Below are 15,158 nucleotides of genomic sequence, written 5' to 3' on the forward strand. Positions count from 1 at the left end.
CGTGCGACTTACGCCCTTATTCTAGCACACGCTTGACTTGTCCTGTCCCGGGCAATGGCTGGTACGCTGGTCATAAGTACCGCGCAAAAGGCAGGCTTGATAGAAACTCCTCTGCGATGCAAAGAGGAGGCGATTTTGCCGTTTTCCTGAGGAGAAAAAACTGAACTTAAAATTTTCAACACAGATCCTCAAGCACCCACCTGAAACGTGAAGCGACAAAAGTCGGCCTGGTGGTGAATGCGTCAAAAACAAAGTACATGCTGATAGGCGGAACTGAGCGCGACAGAGCCCGCCTGGGAAGCAGTGTTACGATAGACGGGGATACTTTCGAGGTGGTTGATGAGTTCGTCTACCTCGGATCCTTGTTAACGGCTGATAACAACGTTAGTCGTGAAATACGGAGACGCATCATCAGTGGAAGTCGCGCCTACTATGGGCTCCAGAAGAAGCTGCGGTCGAGAAAGATTCACCCTCGCACCAAATGTACCATGTACAAAACGCTTATAAGACCGGTGGTCCTCTATGGACATGAAGCATGGACCATGCTGGAAGAGGACCTGCAAGCACTTGGAGTGTTCGAACGAAGGGTGCTTAGGACGATCTTTGGCGGAGTACAGGAAAACGGTGTGTGGCGGCGGAGAATGAACCACGAGCTCGCTAGGCTCTACGGCGAACCCAGTATCCAGAAGGTTGCGAAAGCCGGAAGGGTGCGCTGGGCAGGGCATGTTGCAAGACTACCGGACAACAATCCTGCAAAGATGGTGTTCTCGTCGAATCCGGTTGGCACAAGAAGGCGAGGAGCACAGCGAGCGAGGTGGCTTGATCAGGTGCAACAAGATCTGGAGAACGTGCGCCAAAATCGAAGTTGGAGAGACACAGCCATGGACCGAGTAAATTGGCGTAACATCGTTAACGAGGTTTTATCAAATTAATTGATGTAACACCGACTAAATAAAAAAAATAAATCCTCAAGCAATTCGAGTGAGAGTGCAAAAAAATGCGAGGATTTTTCCAGGTACTCTCTCTTTCTCTCTCTCTTGATGCGATGCTCACCTTTACTCTCACTTCAAGAGAACTCTTGAGTCTGCCGCCCGAACAAGACAGTCCTCGGAGAGTTGTGAGAGCACCCCTTTTTGATGGAATTTTACTCTGTTGTGTTTTGTGCTGCATCTTCCTCGCTCATTTTTCGTTGCCTCTCTGCTTAGTATTTTTTCGCTCCCTCGCAAAGAGGCAAAGGCAGCACGCTGCCTTAGAGTATTTTACCAAACTCTAATGCTGTTGAGGAGCATTATCAAGCCTGGCAAAAGGATAGGACAAGAAACGGTCAAATAATGATTCTGCTACCGAAATAACATGAGCTGTACGCTACTGAGAAGTCGAGCTGATATCATAACGTCGGTAATGCCTTCCATACAAATCAAACGTCACTTTTCCGTACGGAAAAATGTGCCGCCCAATTATTGCGCAAGTAAAAGTGACATTTCGCTCATACTGGATCAGCTGTCAAAATTACTTTGGTGAAAAGGAGACATTTTACTTGAATGCTCTACTTTTCAAGTCCGTACTTTGCTTCACCGAAGGAATTTTGACAGTTAATCCAGTAAGAGCGAAATGTCGATTTAGCTTACGGAATAATTGTGGTTGGTACGCTGTTCATAAGTACCGTGCAAAAGGATAAGACAAGAAATGGTCAAGAAATGATTCCGCTACCGAGATTACTTGAGCAGTACGCTGTTGATAAGTAGAGCCAATTTCGTAACATCAGTAACGCCTGCCGTGCAAATCAAATGGAGCTGTCCCTTTTCCGTGCGGAAGAATGTTCCGATCCATTATTCCGCAAGGAAAGTGATATTTCGCTCCTAGGAGGTCAGCTGTCAAATTTACTTTGGTAAAAACTAGATTATTTTCATGATCGATTTTCTTATCACCTGCGGACTACACTTTACTTTTGAAGTCCGTAATTCGCTTTGACGGGAACATTTTTTCGTTCGGAAAAGTAACAACTGCATTTGATTTACATTGCAGGTGTTAACCGACGTTACGAAATCTGCTCTACTTATCAGCGCGTACAGCTGAAGTAATTTCGGTAGCGGAATCATTTCTTGACCGTTTTTTTTTTTGTTCTATCCTTTTGCACAGTACTTATGAACAGCGTACTACACATAGGCTTTGAAAAATGCATTATTTTGAGTGAAGAAACTCGCTATCTCTTTCCGTTTTGGAGTTATTGTTGTTTTCATTGCAAAAATGCGCTTACTTCCACTGTGAATAACTCTGAACGGGGTGAATATAAAAAATATCTTTTGACGGCATTTAAATACATCAATAACTTTAGAACTTAAGTAGATAGCAATAATTTTTAAACATGCAAAATTGCATGAAAATGAAATTTTAAACAAAAGTGTCTTCTAGTTTGCCAAAAACGGTTTTTGTAGCTCAAAAATGACCAGTTTAGAGCATTTTCCACAATCAACATAGAGTGGACCAAGAATAATATGTTTTTTTTTGGTCTTTTTTATCTAAAAATAATTTCTCATCAAAGTAGTCTATGAACAACTTTTAGAACTTAATACACAAATTTGCAGGCTTAAATATTGTTGAGATCTATACTAGTGCAAAAATTTGAAAGTTTTTCGGATAAAAACTCCCTGTTGCTCCCTCAATGCGTTTTATTAGAAATACAAAAAAAAACACATCTGTATTTTTTTTTGATGTAATATAGACATTTAATTTATGTTTCAAATGCTGTCAAAAAATATTTTTATTTTCACCCCAATCAGTGATGTTCACAATCGAAGTAAGCAGGTTTTCGCAAGAAAAAACAATAAAAACGAAAAGAGATAGCGAGTTCTTTCGCTCGTGATTTATAGACTACTATTATGAGATATTAGAATTGAAAACGCTGGGGGCAGAAAATCAGTTTTCTATGGACCACCCTACGTCAACAAAATAAAAACAAAATAAGCTCTATATGGGCAATTTAGGAGCTACAAAAATACTTTTTTTAGCGAAGTTGCTCAAAATTGAATGAGTACAACTTTGCTGATGTACGTTTACCACAATTTGTACAAGTGAGAAATTTGGCTATCTTATTGCTATGAAAATGTTGACCCCCGGTTGAATGACACCAAACAAAGGGCCTAAGTAAGACAAACAAATTTGTAGAAAACAATTATTATCTATAGTTTCATAATAATACTCTATATGCATCTCTCTGTGCAAAGCGGCTCTCTGAACCATAATGAATTACCATACATATTTTTCGGAACCAAAATCACATTTCAATTTTTTCCAACAAAAAGAAATGTTTCATGGACTTTAGTTTCGTTCTAAATAGCGTGTAAAATATAATCTTATTTGATCTAAGTTGTAGGTATTACGAGAAATTCAAGGTTATTATTGATAGCAAAAGCAGTTATTAAATTAATCAACTCATTGTGCGTAGTAAAGATGGACAAATTATGAGTCAAATTATGAAAAAATCTAAGTGCTCAGGTGGGATTCGAACCCACGACACTTGTACCATGACCATGCGGATTGGATTAGTTTAAAACTCTATGTGTCAATACCTTGGTCAATACCCATTATTGCTTTGTTCTACGGAACTTAATACCACAGCACTACATTAACTCATAATCCGCGGCTATTTTTCATTCATTGTCGGATATGTGGAACGGAGCTCAAGGAACGAATGGTTCTACAAGGAGTGCCAGGAGGTTTTGGAGGAGAAGAATGCAGCGCGGGCTGCAATGCTGCAGCATGGTACGCGGCAAAACGTGGAACGATACAGACTGAAGCGGAAACAGCAAACCCGCCTATTCCGGGACAAAATGCGCCGCCTGGAAGAGGTAGAATGCCAAGAGATGTAGTTGCTGTACCGTTTTCAAGAAACGCGGAAGTTCTATCAGAAGCTCAACACATCCCGGAAAGGCTTCGTGCCGCGAGCTGAGATGTGCCAGGATAAGGATTGGAGCATCTTTAAGGACGGACGCGAGGTGATCGAAAGGTGAAAGCAGCACTACGATGAACACCTGAATGGCGCAGAGAACACAGGCAGAAGGTCAGGACAGCGAAAGCGATGGCTACGTCAGCACAGCGGACAGTGGAAACCAACCAGCTCCCACGATGGGGGAAGTTAAGGATGCCATTCAACAGCTCAAGAACAACAAGGCCGCTGGTAAGGATGGTATCGGAGCCGAACTCATCAAGATGGGCCCGGACCCGGTTGGCCGTTTGTATGCATCGGCTGATAGTCAGAATCTGGGAAACGGAACAACTACCGGAGGAGTGGAAGCAAGGCGTTATATGCCCTATCTACAAAAAGGGCGAAAAACTGGAGTGTGAAAATTATCGTGTAATCACCATCCCAAGTTCGGGGGAAGTTATCAAGCAGGTTTCATCGACGGCCGCTCGACAACGGACCAGATCTTTTCTGTGCAGCAAATCCTCCAGAAATGCCGTGAGTACCAGGTCCCTACGCACCATTTGTTCATCGATTTCAAGGCGGCATACGATAGTATCGACCGCGTAGAGCTATGGAAAATCATGGACGATAACTGCTTTCCCGGGAAGCTCACAAGATTGATCAGAGTTACGATGGACGGTGTGCAAAACTGCGTGAAGATCTCGGGCGAACACTCCAGTTCGTTCGAGTCTCGGCGGGGACTACGACAGGGCGATGCACTTTCGTGCCTGTTGTTCAATATTGCGCTTGAAGGTGTTATGCGGAGAGCCGGACTTAACAGTCGAGGCACGATTTTCACGAGATCCGGACAATTTGTTTGCTTCGCGGACGACATGTATATTATTATGAGAAAATTTGAAACGGTGGCAGATTTGTTCACCCGCCTAAAACGCGAAGCAACAAGAGTCGGGCTAATGGTGAATGCGTCGAAGACGGAGATACCTTCGAGGTAGTGGACGAGTTCGTCTACCTCGGATCCTTGTTGACGGCTGACAACAATGTTAGTCGGGAAATAGGAAGGCGCATCATCAGCGGAAGTCGTGCCTACTATGGGCTCCGAAAGAAACTGCGGTTAAGAAAGATTCACCCCCGCATCAAATGTACGATGTACAAAACGCTCATAAGACCGGTAGTCCTCTACGGGCATGAAGCGTGGACTATGCTCGAGGAGGACTTGCAAGCTCTTGGGGTTTTCGAATGCCGAGTGCTAAGGACGATCTTCGGCGGCGTGCAGGAGAACGGCGTGTGGCAGCGAAGGATGAACCACGAGCTCGCTCAACTCTACGGCGAACCCAGTATCGTGAAGGTAGCTAAAGCTGGAAGGATACGCTGGGCAGGACATGTTGCAAGAATTCCGGACAACAAACCTGTAAAGATGGTGTTCGCTACTAATCGCTCTCCAGGACCTGGAGAGCGTGGGTCACAGTCGAGGATGGAGAGAAGCGGCCATGAACCGAGTGAATTTGCGAAATATTGTTGGCGAGGCTTTATCAAGATAATTGATGAAAAGCCAAATAAGTAAGTAAGTAATGCACGGATAGTAACGATGAAATGATTCGTTCATTACAGATAATCTCAAATGAAAAATCAGTGTCGGATTCTCCGGAACGCAAACTGAAAGCCCATCTAAATCCAGAGCCATCATAAATCTTTTGGTTAAAATTGTACACATCTTCCTAGCTCTTCTTAGCTGTACAATATTGAATGTTCTATTTTTTTTTTGTGTTGAACTGATAAACTTTCGATTAAAAAAACAAACATGTAAAGTAAATCTTTGTAAATGTCACGGATTTGATTTTCATGTATCGAAATAATTACAATTATTATTTACTTTCATAAGATTTGCTACTTCTGCTTTACCTCCTCTCAATTTTCGTTCCTCAACACAACACTTACCTCGAAGTCCAATGCCTACGAATTTTAATTTTACTGTTAACTAGCGATCCTTTATATGGAAGATTCGCGGAAGCTGGCATTGCTGTCAAAGTGTGAGATAAACGAGCAGCGAGAGCTGTCAAAGCGTGAATCAAACAAAAAAGCATTATGTTTGTTTTGAATTTTTTCTTGTGGAATATTGTCATCCGATTGAAATTATTGCGGGAAAGTTGTTTTGCATCGAGGAAAAATATGGAGTTTTGCCAATTTTTCATTTTGATTAATGCGATATCGAGTTATTGATTTTTTTCTGCTCCTCAATAGGAGCAGAATTTAGCCAGACAAACCCTCTAGCGCTTTAGGAGTGCATTTATCCGCGTTGGTGTCAAAGGAGACTTATCTTGAATTTATTTGTTCTTCAATTTGATGATAAAAGTTAGTTGGAAATTTCACCGCATAGCACCACCTATTCGATGCATACTTTTTAATTTCGCGTCCTAGAGCTTTCGCGTCTTCGGCAAAGTTTTATAACTTGTAAAAATACGACAAGTTGTCGAAGACACCAAAGTTCTAGGACTTCAAATAACAAAGTTATGTTAAAAAATGTAAAAATCACTTACATTTTACGTATTTAACACTTTTTACGTCAAAATTGTAAAATGTTTCATTTTAAGGTGAAGATGAATCGAAGCCAAAGTTCAAATTTTCAAGAGCACGGATCTGGAGAACTAATCATCCGTTTGAGCTGAAAACCTAATCGATTAGGCACCACCAGCTAGTGATCAATCGATTAAGTTTTCAGCTTAAACGGATTTTTGGTTCTTCAGATCCGTGCTCTTGAAAATTTGAACTTTGGCTTAGATTCATCTTCACCTTAAACACCATGCATTACTGAAATTCGATAACATGCATGTAATGAATGAAAAAAAAATCTTGTTTTTGTTTAAATATTTTGATTTTTGAACAAAATATTAAGGGTATTCACTTAATGGCGTAAATCCCCGCGTAAAGTGTGTATAATTAGTAATTGTTAACATTTCACGGCATAGCCTCAACCGCAAATGAAACATTTCAGATTGTTAAAATCCGGTATCCAAGAGCGCCTTGGTGATGATAACAAAACAAATGTCAACAAAACAATTACATAAGAATTCGTCGATTTCATCGGTTTTCATGGATTTTCACCATTTACTAATTAGAGGAAATTGGAAGAGAATTATCAACATTCTGTAATTCAAGATATGCGATATTTTTCTAATTCTAGCGGAGAAATGCTTGTGGCTAAATGATGACTTCTGGAGATTCAGGCTCTAGGAGCAGCCATTTGCATACTACTGATCGATTCGGAAAGGCTTCGTGGAACTAGATGCAACAACTGTTACCCTCTGATACTGGGTGCTGTTAGCAAGAGTTTTATCAGATATTTTATTGGGTTGAATCGTATAGGATCTGGGAAAGTACCGGTGTGGTTGCTTCTTCTGCACATATATATATATATATATATATATATATATATATATATATATATATATATATATATACATATATATATATATATATATATATATATATATATATATATATATATATATATATATATATATATATATATATATATATATATATATTATTTATTGGTGCTCTATATATATATATATATATATATATATATATATATATATATATATATATATATATATATATATATATATATATATATATATATATATATATATAGCACCAATAAAAAAATTGAAAACCTTACTGAAACTTTCAGTCTGAAAGCCTATACGTTTTTGCGGAAATTTTGCCGCCCGTTTATCGTTTGGAGCTATGCGGGCCCTTAACACGAAATCGGTATCAAATACAAGCTTCAAGCGTTTACGAACTTATAACTTATAACTTATATTTTTTCACGTTTAAACATATTTTTATCAGATTGTTCAATTTTGTCTGAAAAGTTGAAATTTTAAGCTTTCATTCTATAAAAAAAGATTGCAAATCGGTTAAGCTGTTCAAAAGTTATGATTTTTTTAAATAAACAATCTAATGCGCTGAGACCTACAGTGTGTGCCGATGAAAAATGACTGATTTTTTATATTAAAAAAAAAATATATATATCTCAAAAACTAAAAAACATACATCGCTGAAAATTTGACAGTAAACGTAAAATTTTTTGAACATTCAAGAAAAAATGAGAACAGCAATAGCCCCTTTGGTCCCGAGGCCTTCAAAACACGAAAAAACGTAAACTATTGAATTTTTTCATGTAAAAAACACATTTTTTTTTGTGAAATTTCATATTTTTTTCTGAAAAATCAAAATCTTTAGCTTTCATTCCGTCCAAATATATTGAAAATCGGTTCAAAGGTTATAATTTTTTTTTTAAATAAAAATTTTGCGAAATCGCGATTTTTCTGGTCACCCTATTTCGGAAATGGTCACCCTAATCAAAACATCCAAAAATACGTGTATCCTTATTTCGGATAAGAAACAAAATAGCAACTTTTCACGGAATTCGGTGACCCACTAGATCGGTTTTTCATGGAATGGCTGTATGTGTATATTCGTTTCAAACTATATTTACCAAAAAGAATCCTTCCCCATATAGAAACTCCCAGTGTGTTATTGTGGAAGTGCAGAGGACTCTTCGGCTTCCATTAAGCATGTAATATGCCATCATTTCCTTCCCATCCCCAAATTGACCTACATTCTAGAGCAGCTGGCGCTGTTATTGTTTGTTCTAATAATGAGAGCATCAGTCAGTTGGTTCTCTATGTAAATAGAGTTGTTCTCGCAATAACCAAGTAGCTACTGTGGGCGTTCAATCATGCTCATAATGAATTTTGTATGAAAACAACAATAAATATATTCTATTTATGTATGAAAAAGTGATTAAATTGAATTCAAATATCTGAAATATATCAATATGTACATCCGGCAAACTTTGACATATAGTAGATGATATATAGCGTATTTCGAAACCTTGTTATGTTTTTGCAAAAACTTTCAACTTTTTGAGTAAAGTTAAATTAAAAATTGTGATAATTTTACAATATTTTGTATTTAAACAAAAAAGTTTTTCATTAATTACATGAATGGTATTGAATTTCAGTGATGCATGGTGTTTAAAATGAAACATTTTACAATTTTGACGTAAAAAGTATTAAAATCGTAAAATTTAAATGGTTTTCACATTTTTAACTTAACTTTGTTATTTGAAGTCCTAGAGCTTTGGTGTCTTCGACAATTTGTCGTATTTTTACAAGTTCTAAAACTTTGCCGAAGACGCCAAAGCTCTAGGATGCGAAATAAAAAAAGTTTGCATCGCAGGTGGCGCTGTTTTCGCTGCGGCGAAATTTCCAACTAACTTTTATCGTCAAATTAAAGAGCAAATAAATTCAAGATAAATCACCTTTGACACCAACGCGGGGAAATGCACACCTAAAGCGCTAGAGGTTTTGTCTGGCTAAATTCCTGGCCCAGCGTGCATTGGCGTAACTAACATAGAATATAGACACCAAAACACACTTGGTTTCAGAATAGTATACCAACTAGAAACCCATCCCGATTCCACCTATGGCATGGAAAAAATACATTTTAAACTTTCATTAATGTCAATTCTGTTATCTACCATCACAATAAATACTAAAAAAAAATATTTTATCGGATTTACAATTAGCTTAATAATATAAAATACGTACAAAATTTCCCCTTTTAGAGCCCCTCCTGGCTACACCACTAGACCACTAGTCCATCACCCGAAAGGCTTTGGGGTTTTTCATATTTCGACATGTAGAATCTAACAAAAATAGTCCGGTTGAAAACCCCGTGTAACACCATCGTTACGTTCCCTTGTTATACATGATTTGTGCACCAGTTTTTTTTTACAAAATTGGAAAATTTCGAGCTTAGGGAATATTGTCGACTATTCTCCTATTTTTATGTGGCCAATACCCTCAAAATGAACTTGTTCGATCAGGTTTGAGCTGCTTTTTCAAAATTATAATGTTTATTACTGACATTGTCAGTTTAAAAGGAAAATAGAATTGACCTGTTAAAGGCCTAGGCCAAATGGTCCATTGTTTAATTTAGTTCTCAAATCACGTCCATCGAACCTTTTGAAATAAATTATAATGAAGTTAGATTTATATCAATTAGTTGGGTAAAAGTTGATTAAAAATTTCCCGGGCTTCAAATCTCGTTAATCTATCTATATAAATAAAAATGTAATGGTGTTTGTATGTCACGAAACGGGTCAACGGATTTGAAAGATTCTTTCTCAATTTTGTTCGTCAGGGGTTCCGACGTGTTCGTGTGTATAAAAGTCCCAGGATATTCACCGGGAAAGTTGAAAAAATGAGCGCGAACGAAACTGTCATTTTATATGGGACGATCAAAAGCGTTTTTCAACAGCCTACTTGATGGCAAGACGAAGTTTGCCGGGACCACTAGTATAGATAATAATAATTGATTGAAAAGGAAGTTGGGACTATTTATACCAGTTCATCGACATGGATGGAGACACCATCTTCTATGGTGACAAAGGGCTCGATTGGCTTGTCAGATGAATCGGGCCCGGTACATCCAGTCTATTGCTAATCGCTGCAGTTGATATGGGACATGTCCAAGGTGTGATTTATACCCAACTTGACCCAGCAACCCACCGGAATAACATCGAACTAGTGGACATTTCCAAAAATTCCAATGATGATTGAAAAACTAAACATCACCAGACGATTCCAATCCAACTAAAATTAAAGCAATCCGTCAAGAATTGTCGAAATGGAAGAATTTTAAACTTTTTTTTCTGGACGGAAACGGTTGTCAATTGTATTTACCGGCACAACTACCGTAGATTCAGTACAATAATCAATAATTATTATAATTCTTTCTCATTTTTACTGAAATTCGCCCATCGTCAAAATAATAATGCAATATTCTTCGAAACACAATTTTTTTTCCGTTCTGTATATACAAACCTACATAGTTTAAATCAAGCTTTGATTATGTATTTTAGGTAATAACGGTGGATGAAAAACCATATAAATATCAATATTTTCCTTACAATTTGTGGACTTATAGCACAAAAAAGCATAACTTTAAAACGGGTTTTACTTGCTCAGATATGCAATCAAGGTACAGAAATCAACTGATGAGTACAGATTTGATGGAGATTTTTTTTCTGATAATAACGGTCTGGAGAGCACCATGATATAGGAATGAATGCTGTTTTTGCGATTTGATGGTACCAGACGAGCGAAACTTATGTTATCTAATGATCACAGAAAGAGAAAAACAGAGTGGAAGGATACTTACGGCAGTGGTTGAATTCGTCCTCGCCCTTCTCGCAATCTTTCTGATAATTACACACCGACGTCTGAGGGATGCATTTGCCCTCGGAGCATCGGAACGTCCCCGTCGGACATGGCACGTCTGAATCATTCCTAAATGTACTTCCTCCACCTGTGATTGCGATTTGATTGCGATTTTGCGATTGGAGATGATTTCGATCGATTGAGATGGTGATTGAGGTGATGACGACGATCAAGATGGTGATGCAAGGTGGCGCAACATGTAACATAGAAGAAGAGAGAAAAAAAGTGACACACATTGATTGGGTTAGTGAAAATTTGCATTACGGCGATACAGTGTTGGGATTGTAGGGCATTAGGAGTTTTTGGATTCACGTAAATAAGAAGTATAAGTTTTGTAACGAAATATCTAAACCTTAAAGCAGCTGAAACGGAAAAGACTCAGTAATATCGTTGGCTAAATTTCTCTTCAAATGAGTTTCAATAACACATTTAGTTCTATTGGTCAGTTTTTGGTTTTAAGTCTATTTTAGAATCGAATAAAAAAGAGGTGAACCCGCCTAATTTCAGCCTTAGCTTTTTAGCCTCTATAATAAAGAAAATCAAATCAAATCATCGAATAAAACATATTTGTAGGTATTTGTAGAACAAATGCATCAGAATTCAGTGGTTTCCCATCTCACTAAGTAAAAAAAAATCTCTAGCAAATTTGATCAGGTAAATAAAAGCCCAACTAACAATTTAAATTCTAACTCTTTTTTTTGCGGTTTTACGATGGTTTTATCAGAGCTTCTTACAGTCATGTAGGTTTCATTTCAATATTTAAACTATTTTTTATGATCATGTAGGGGGAATTCTCTAGTACCAGGCAGCATTTAATAGAAACAGAATTGAAAACCGATAAAAAAATCATACATGAAGAGATTTTTTAATGGACGTCTTGCAAGCTAAGTTGAACTCAAATTACTCATATGAACAATGCAAATGCTTTGATATGGCAATGAATTACTATTCCTTGGGTGAAAACGTTCAATTATATATAATTGATTGTGCCCAGTATTGGAGGCCACCATCAGAATTGGATGTCAAAATCAATACCTCAATATTCAAACTGATTTTGCACGTTAAAAATATATAAAATTCTAAATAAATGGGTAAAAGCCGTTAGATCATGTTTGACGTTCCTATCATTTAGGAAGGTACACGGAAAACATAATTCACCCAAAATCTGAGTTAAAATCCAGGGGTGTGACAAACTCAGAAAATAAAAGAACTTAGTTTTTGGACTTAAACCAATAAAACATTCGAAAATTGATTAAACGTGTATTTCTGATATTGCTGTGTGCGTTTGAAATGCAAATTTCAAATGCGGGAACAGGAAACGCGGTAAGATTTTTCATAAGAAATGCGATGTCAAAGCTAGATTTTTCTTGCTAGGGCGGCAATGATTTATGTAATCGTTGCTAGGTGCCCTTTGAGAGTTTTGTGTTACCGCATTTGGAGAACGTTCAGTCAAAATTTGCATCTCAAATGCAAACAGCAATACAAGTTCAAGCAACTGAACACTAATTAAGATAGGGCATTACTACCGTAAAGTGGCAGCTTGACGTGTGAAGATCATGCTTTATTTTTCGGTGGACTGTAGAATTACTCATCATTTGAATCAAATCTATACTCTTCATAAGTGCAACATGAATGAGCGTAAGCCCACCAAATACCTCAGTCAGAAATATCGCCGCGACATCGCACTAATCTTCAGCGCATTATTCCAACAACGCTCCCAGACCGGAAATTTTGTTTACCTAATTGAATGAAATAGCTGTTTTTCGGTCCTCTGCGGTCAAAGCTAGATGTGATCGTTTTGACCGCTCGCCAGTCCGCCCGCAACACAAAAGATGAAAATGATGGTTGCAGAGACCATTCAAATCTGTCACGATGATGGCGTTTGAGTCAGTCTCCACTAAACTGCTTCACAATGGCGCAATAAATCGTTTAGTCGGTAGCTAGTATAGGTAGTGCAGTGGTTGCTTAGTAGCGCTCGGGCGCGGGCTACTCTGTTATTATCAGAATGACAACAAAGGGTACTGTCTGGCTGTTCTTAAATAACTGGAATGATATTGAAATGAAAAACACGAAATAAAACAGATAAGTCACCGGCTGCTTTATTTGCGATAACCTTTACGTACCCAAGGTCTGGTTTTAAGGATTTTGGAATCTTCAATCAGGTGTCGAACAGTCATATTTCAACCGATTTTTTCAAAGCCAATGGTATTCGATTCACATTTGTCTCAATTCTGAGTTCTGGAACCGGTTTATCTAATGGTTACGAAGTTATTCCGGATTACATCCCGTCGAAATACAATTTTTCAAATTATTTCACTTTTCAACTAGCAATATTTGAAATGTTTGTATATAACACACTATCAATGAACACAATCGTACAGAATTTAGATCATGTGACATCTGTGGACCTGTTGAGTCTTCCTCAGCCGAGTGGTTACAGTTCGGGGCTACTAAGCGAAGCGAAGTGATGTGTTGCGGATCATGATTGTTACAGAGAGCAATAAGTGAGAGATACTCTCATTATCTTCAGGATTGAACCCCTGATCTTCAACAACTGACTGAAGGTTTGAAAATCTCCAAAATTGAACGTTGTCTACGCTAAGGTTAATTCCGTTCCGAAGAATACACCGGCCAGCGCACGACGGGGATCAGCTGATTCGCTTCAGACAAGTGCGAATCTGATTTATTATCGGGTTTAAGGATATCTTGTTGGAACTGACTTTGTCGCGGACGGTTGTTTATCGTCTCATCAATTGTAAGAGGAAGCTTCCGAAAGGTCAATGCCAATGGTCGAGACGTGCGAACGTGACATATTCACTCTGGATTGTTGACCGTCAGCCGCCATTTACACACACAGGGACAGTTCTGAGAAACCTCGGTTGTATGCGCGCTCTGTTCGACATTTTTCCATCAATCTCTGGAAACTGATTGGATTTCTGCAGTTGTCGATATGTTATCCAGCTGCGGCAAGTGGCATTTGTTTGGCATTCCAACATGTGCTGTTTCGAACACGTTTGACTTACTGTGTCATTAGTTGCAACTGCAGCTGGATGGAACATAGTTGAGATTAAACCTGCAGAGAAACTAAGGTAACACTTACGAAATTTCCATTGAAGAACTTCAAGAATTTGAACTTGATGCTGCAAAATTCACATCTAGAAGCGCACTCATCTTTTTTCTTTGAAATTGACGCTTTCCATAAAACGGTATTTTGTGTAAAATTGCACCACTGGAAAAAAATGCAACATTCTAAACAAGCAAAATTAGTGATGGTTTTGGGAGGTACGGGTGTTTCTATTTTATGAAAATACACTATGACAAAACGTCATGAAACCATGATCTATTTTACCATAACGCTAACTGTACGTGCCATAAAAGCGATGAAAAAGCCAATATAAGTCATGATCAAGAACCATCTTTTCCGGAATCATGAAAACATAAGCACTTTCCATAAGTTTAGATACTTGTCATTTATGATTCCTAAAGGGCGAACACGAAATTATTGCGACACATTCAACAGGGCATAACTTTTCTACCATTGGGTAAAAATCAACCAAATTTTGCACACTTTCTCATTGATGTGTATTGTTTACGTGCTGTCAAACTCGATGTCGTGTTTTTCGATTCAACGAAAATGGAGGTGAACCAACGCGAGTCGAGAGAACAAAATCTTTCCAAACACCTGGAATTTCCTGACCTGTCGCACCGGCAGTTGGGAAAAATGTTGAACATTCACCATTCAACCGTCTCCAGAGTGTTGAAGCGGTTCCAGGAGCGGTTGACGTTGGACCACGGCAAAGGAGCTGGAAGAAAACCGGGACCGGAGAACAAAAAGACAAAGGGAAAGGTGAAGCGCATGATTACAGCAAATCCCAACGTCTCAAGCCGTGATTTGGCTAAAAAGATCGCCCTGGACTACAGGGTACAGAACTTCTCAAACC

The 15,158-nt window shown here is 38.3% G+C and overlaps 1 protein-coding gene across 4 annotated transcripts in view; it reads right to left on the minus strand.

The window, feature by feature from the left end:
• The window catches only part of LOC5572546 (low-density lipoprotein receptor-related protein 2), a 155,056-nt gene that overhangs the window by 53,189 nt on the left and 86,709 nt on the right, over window positions 1-15,158 (minus strand). For 2 of the 4 annotated variants that reach the window (XM_021842514.1, XM_021842518.1), the window contains one exon: window positions 11,159-11,305. The exons of the other annotated variants lie outside the window; for them this stretch is intronic. In XM_021842514.1, coding sequence (XP_021698206.1) covers window positions 11,159-11,305 — 147 coding nt within the window. The remainder of the gene's footprint in view (window positions 1-11,158; window positions 11,306-15,158) is intronic. 4 annotated transcript variants of the gene reach the window in all.

Source organism: Aedes aegypti, chromosome 1 (genome assembly GCF_002204515.2).
Source record: "Aedes aegypti strain LVP_AGWG chromosome 1, AaegL5.0 Primary Assembly, whole genome shotgun sequence".
Taxonomy (NCBI): domain Eukaryota; kingdom Metazoa; phylum Arthropoda; class Insecta; order Diptera; family Culicidae; genus Aedes; species Aedes aegypti.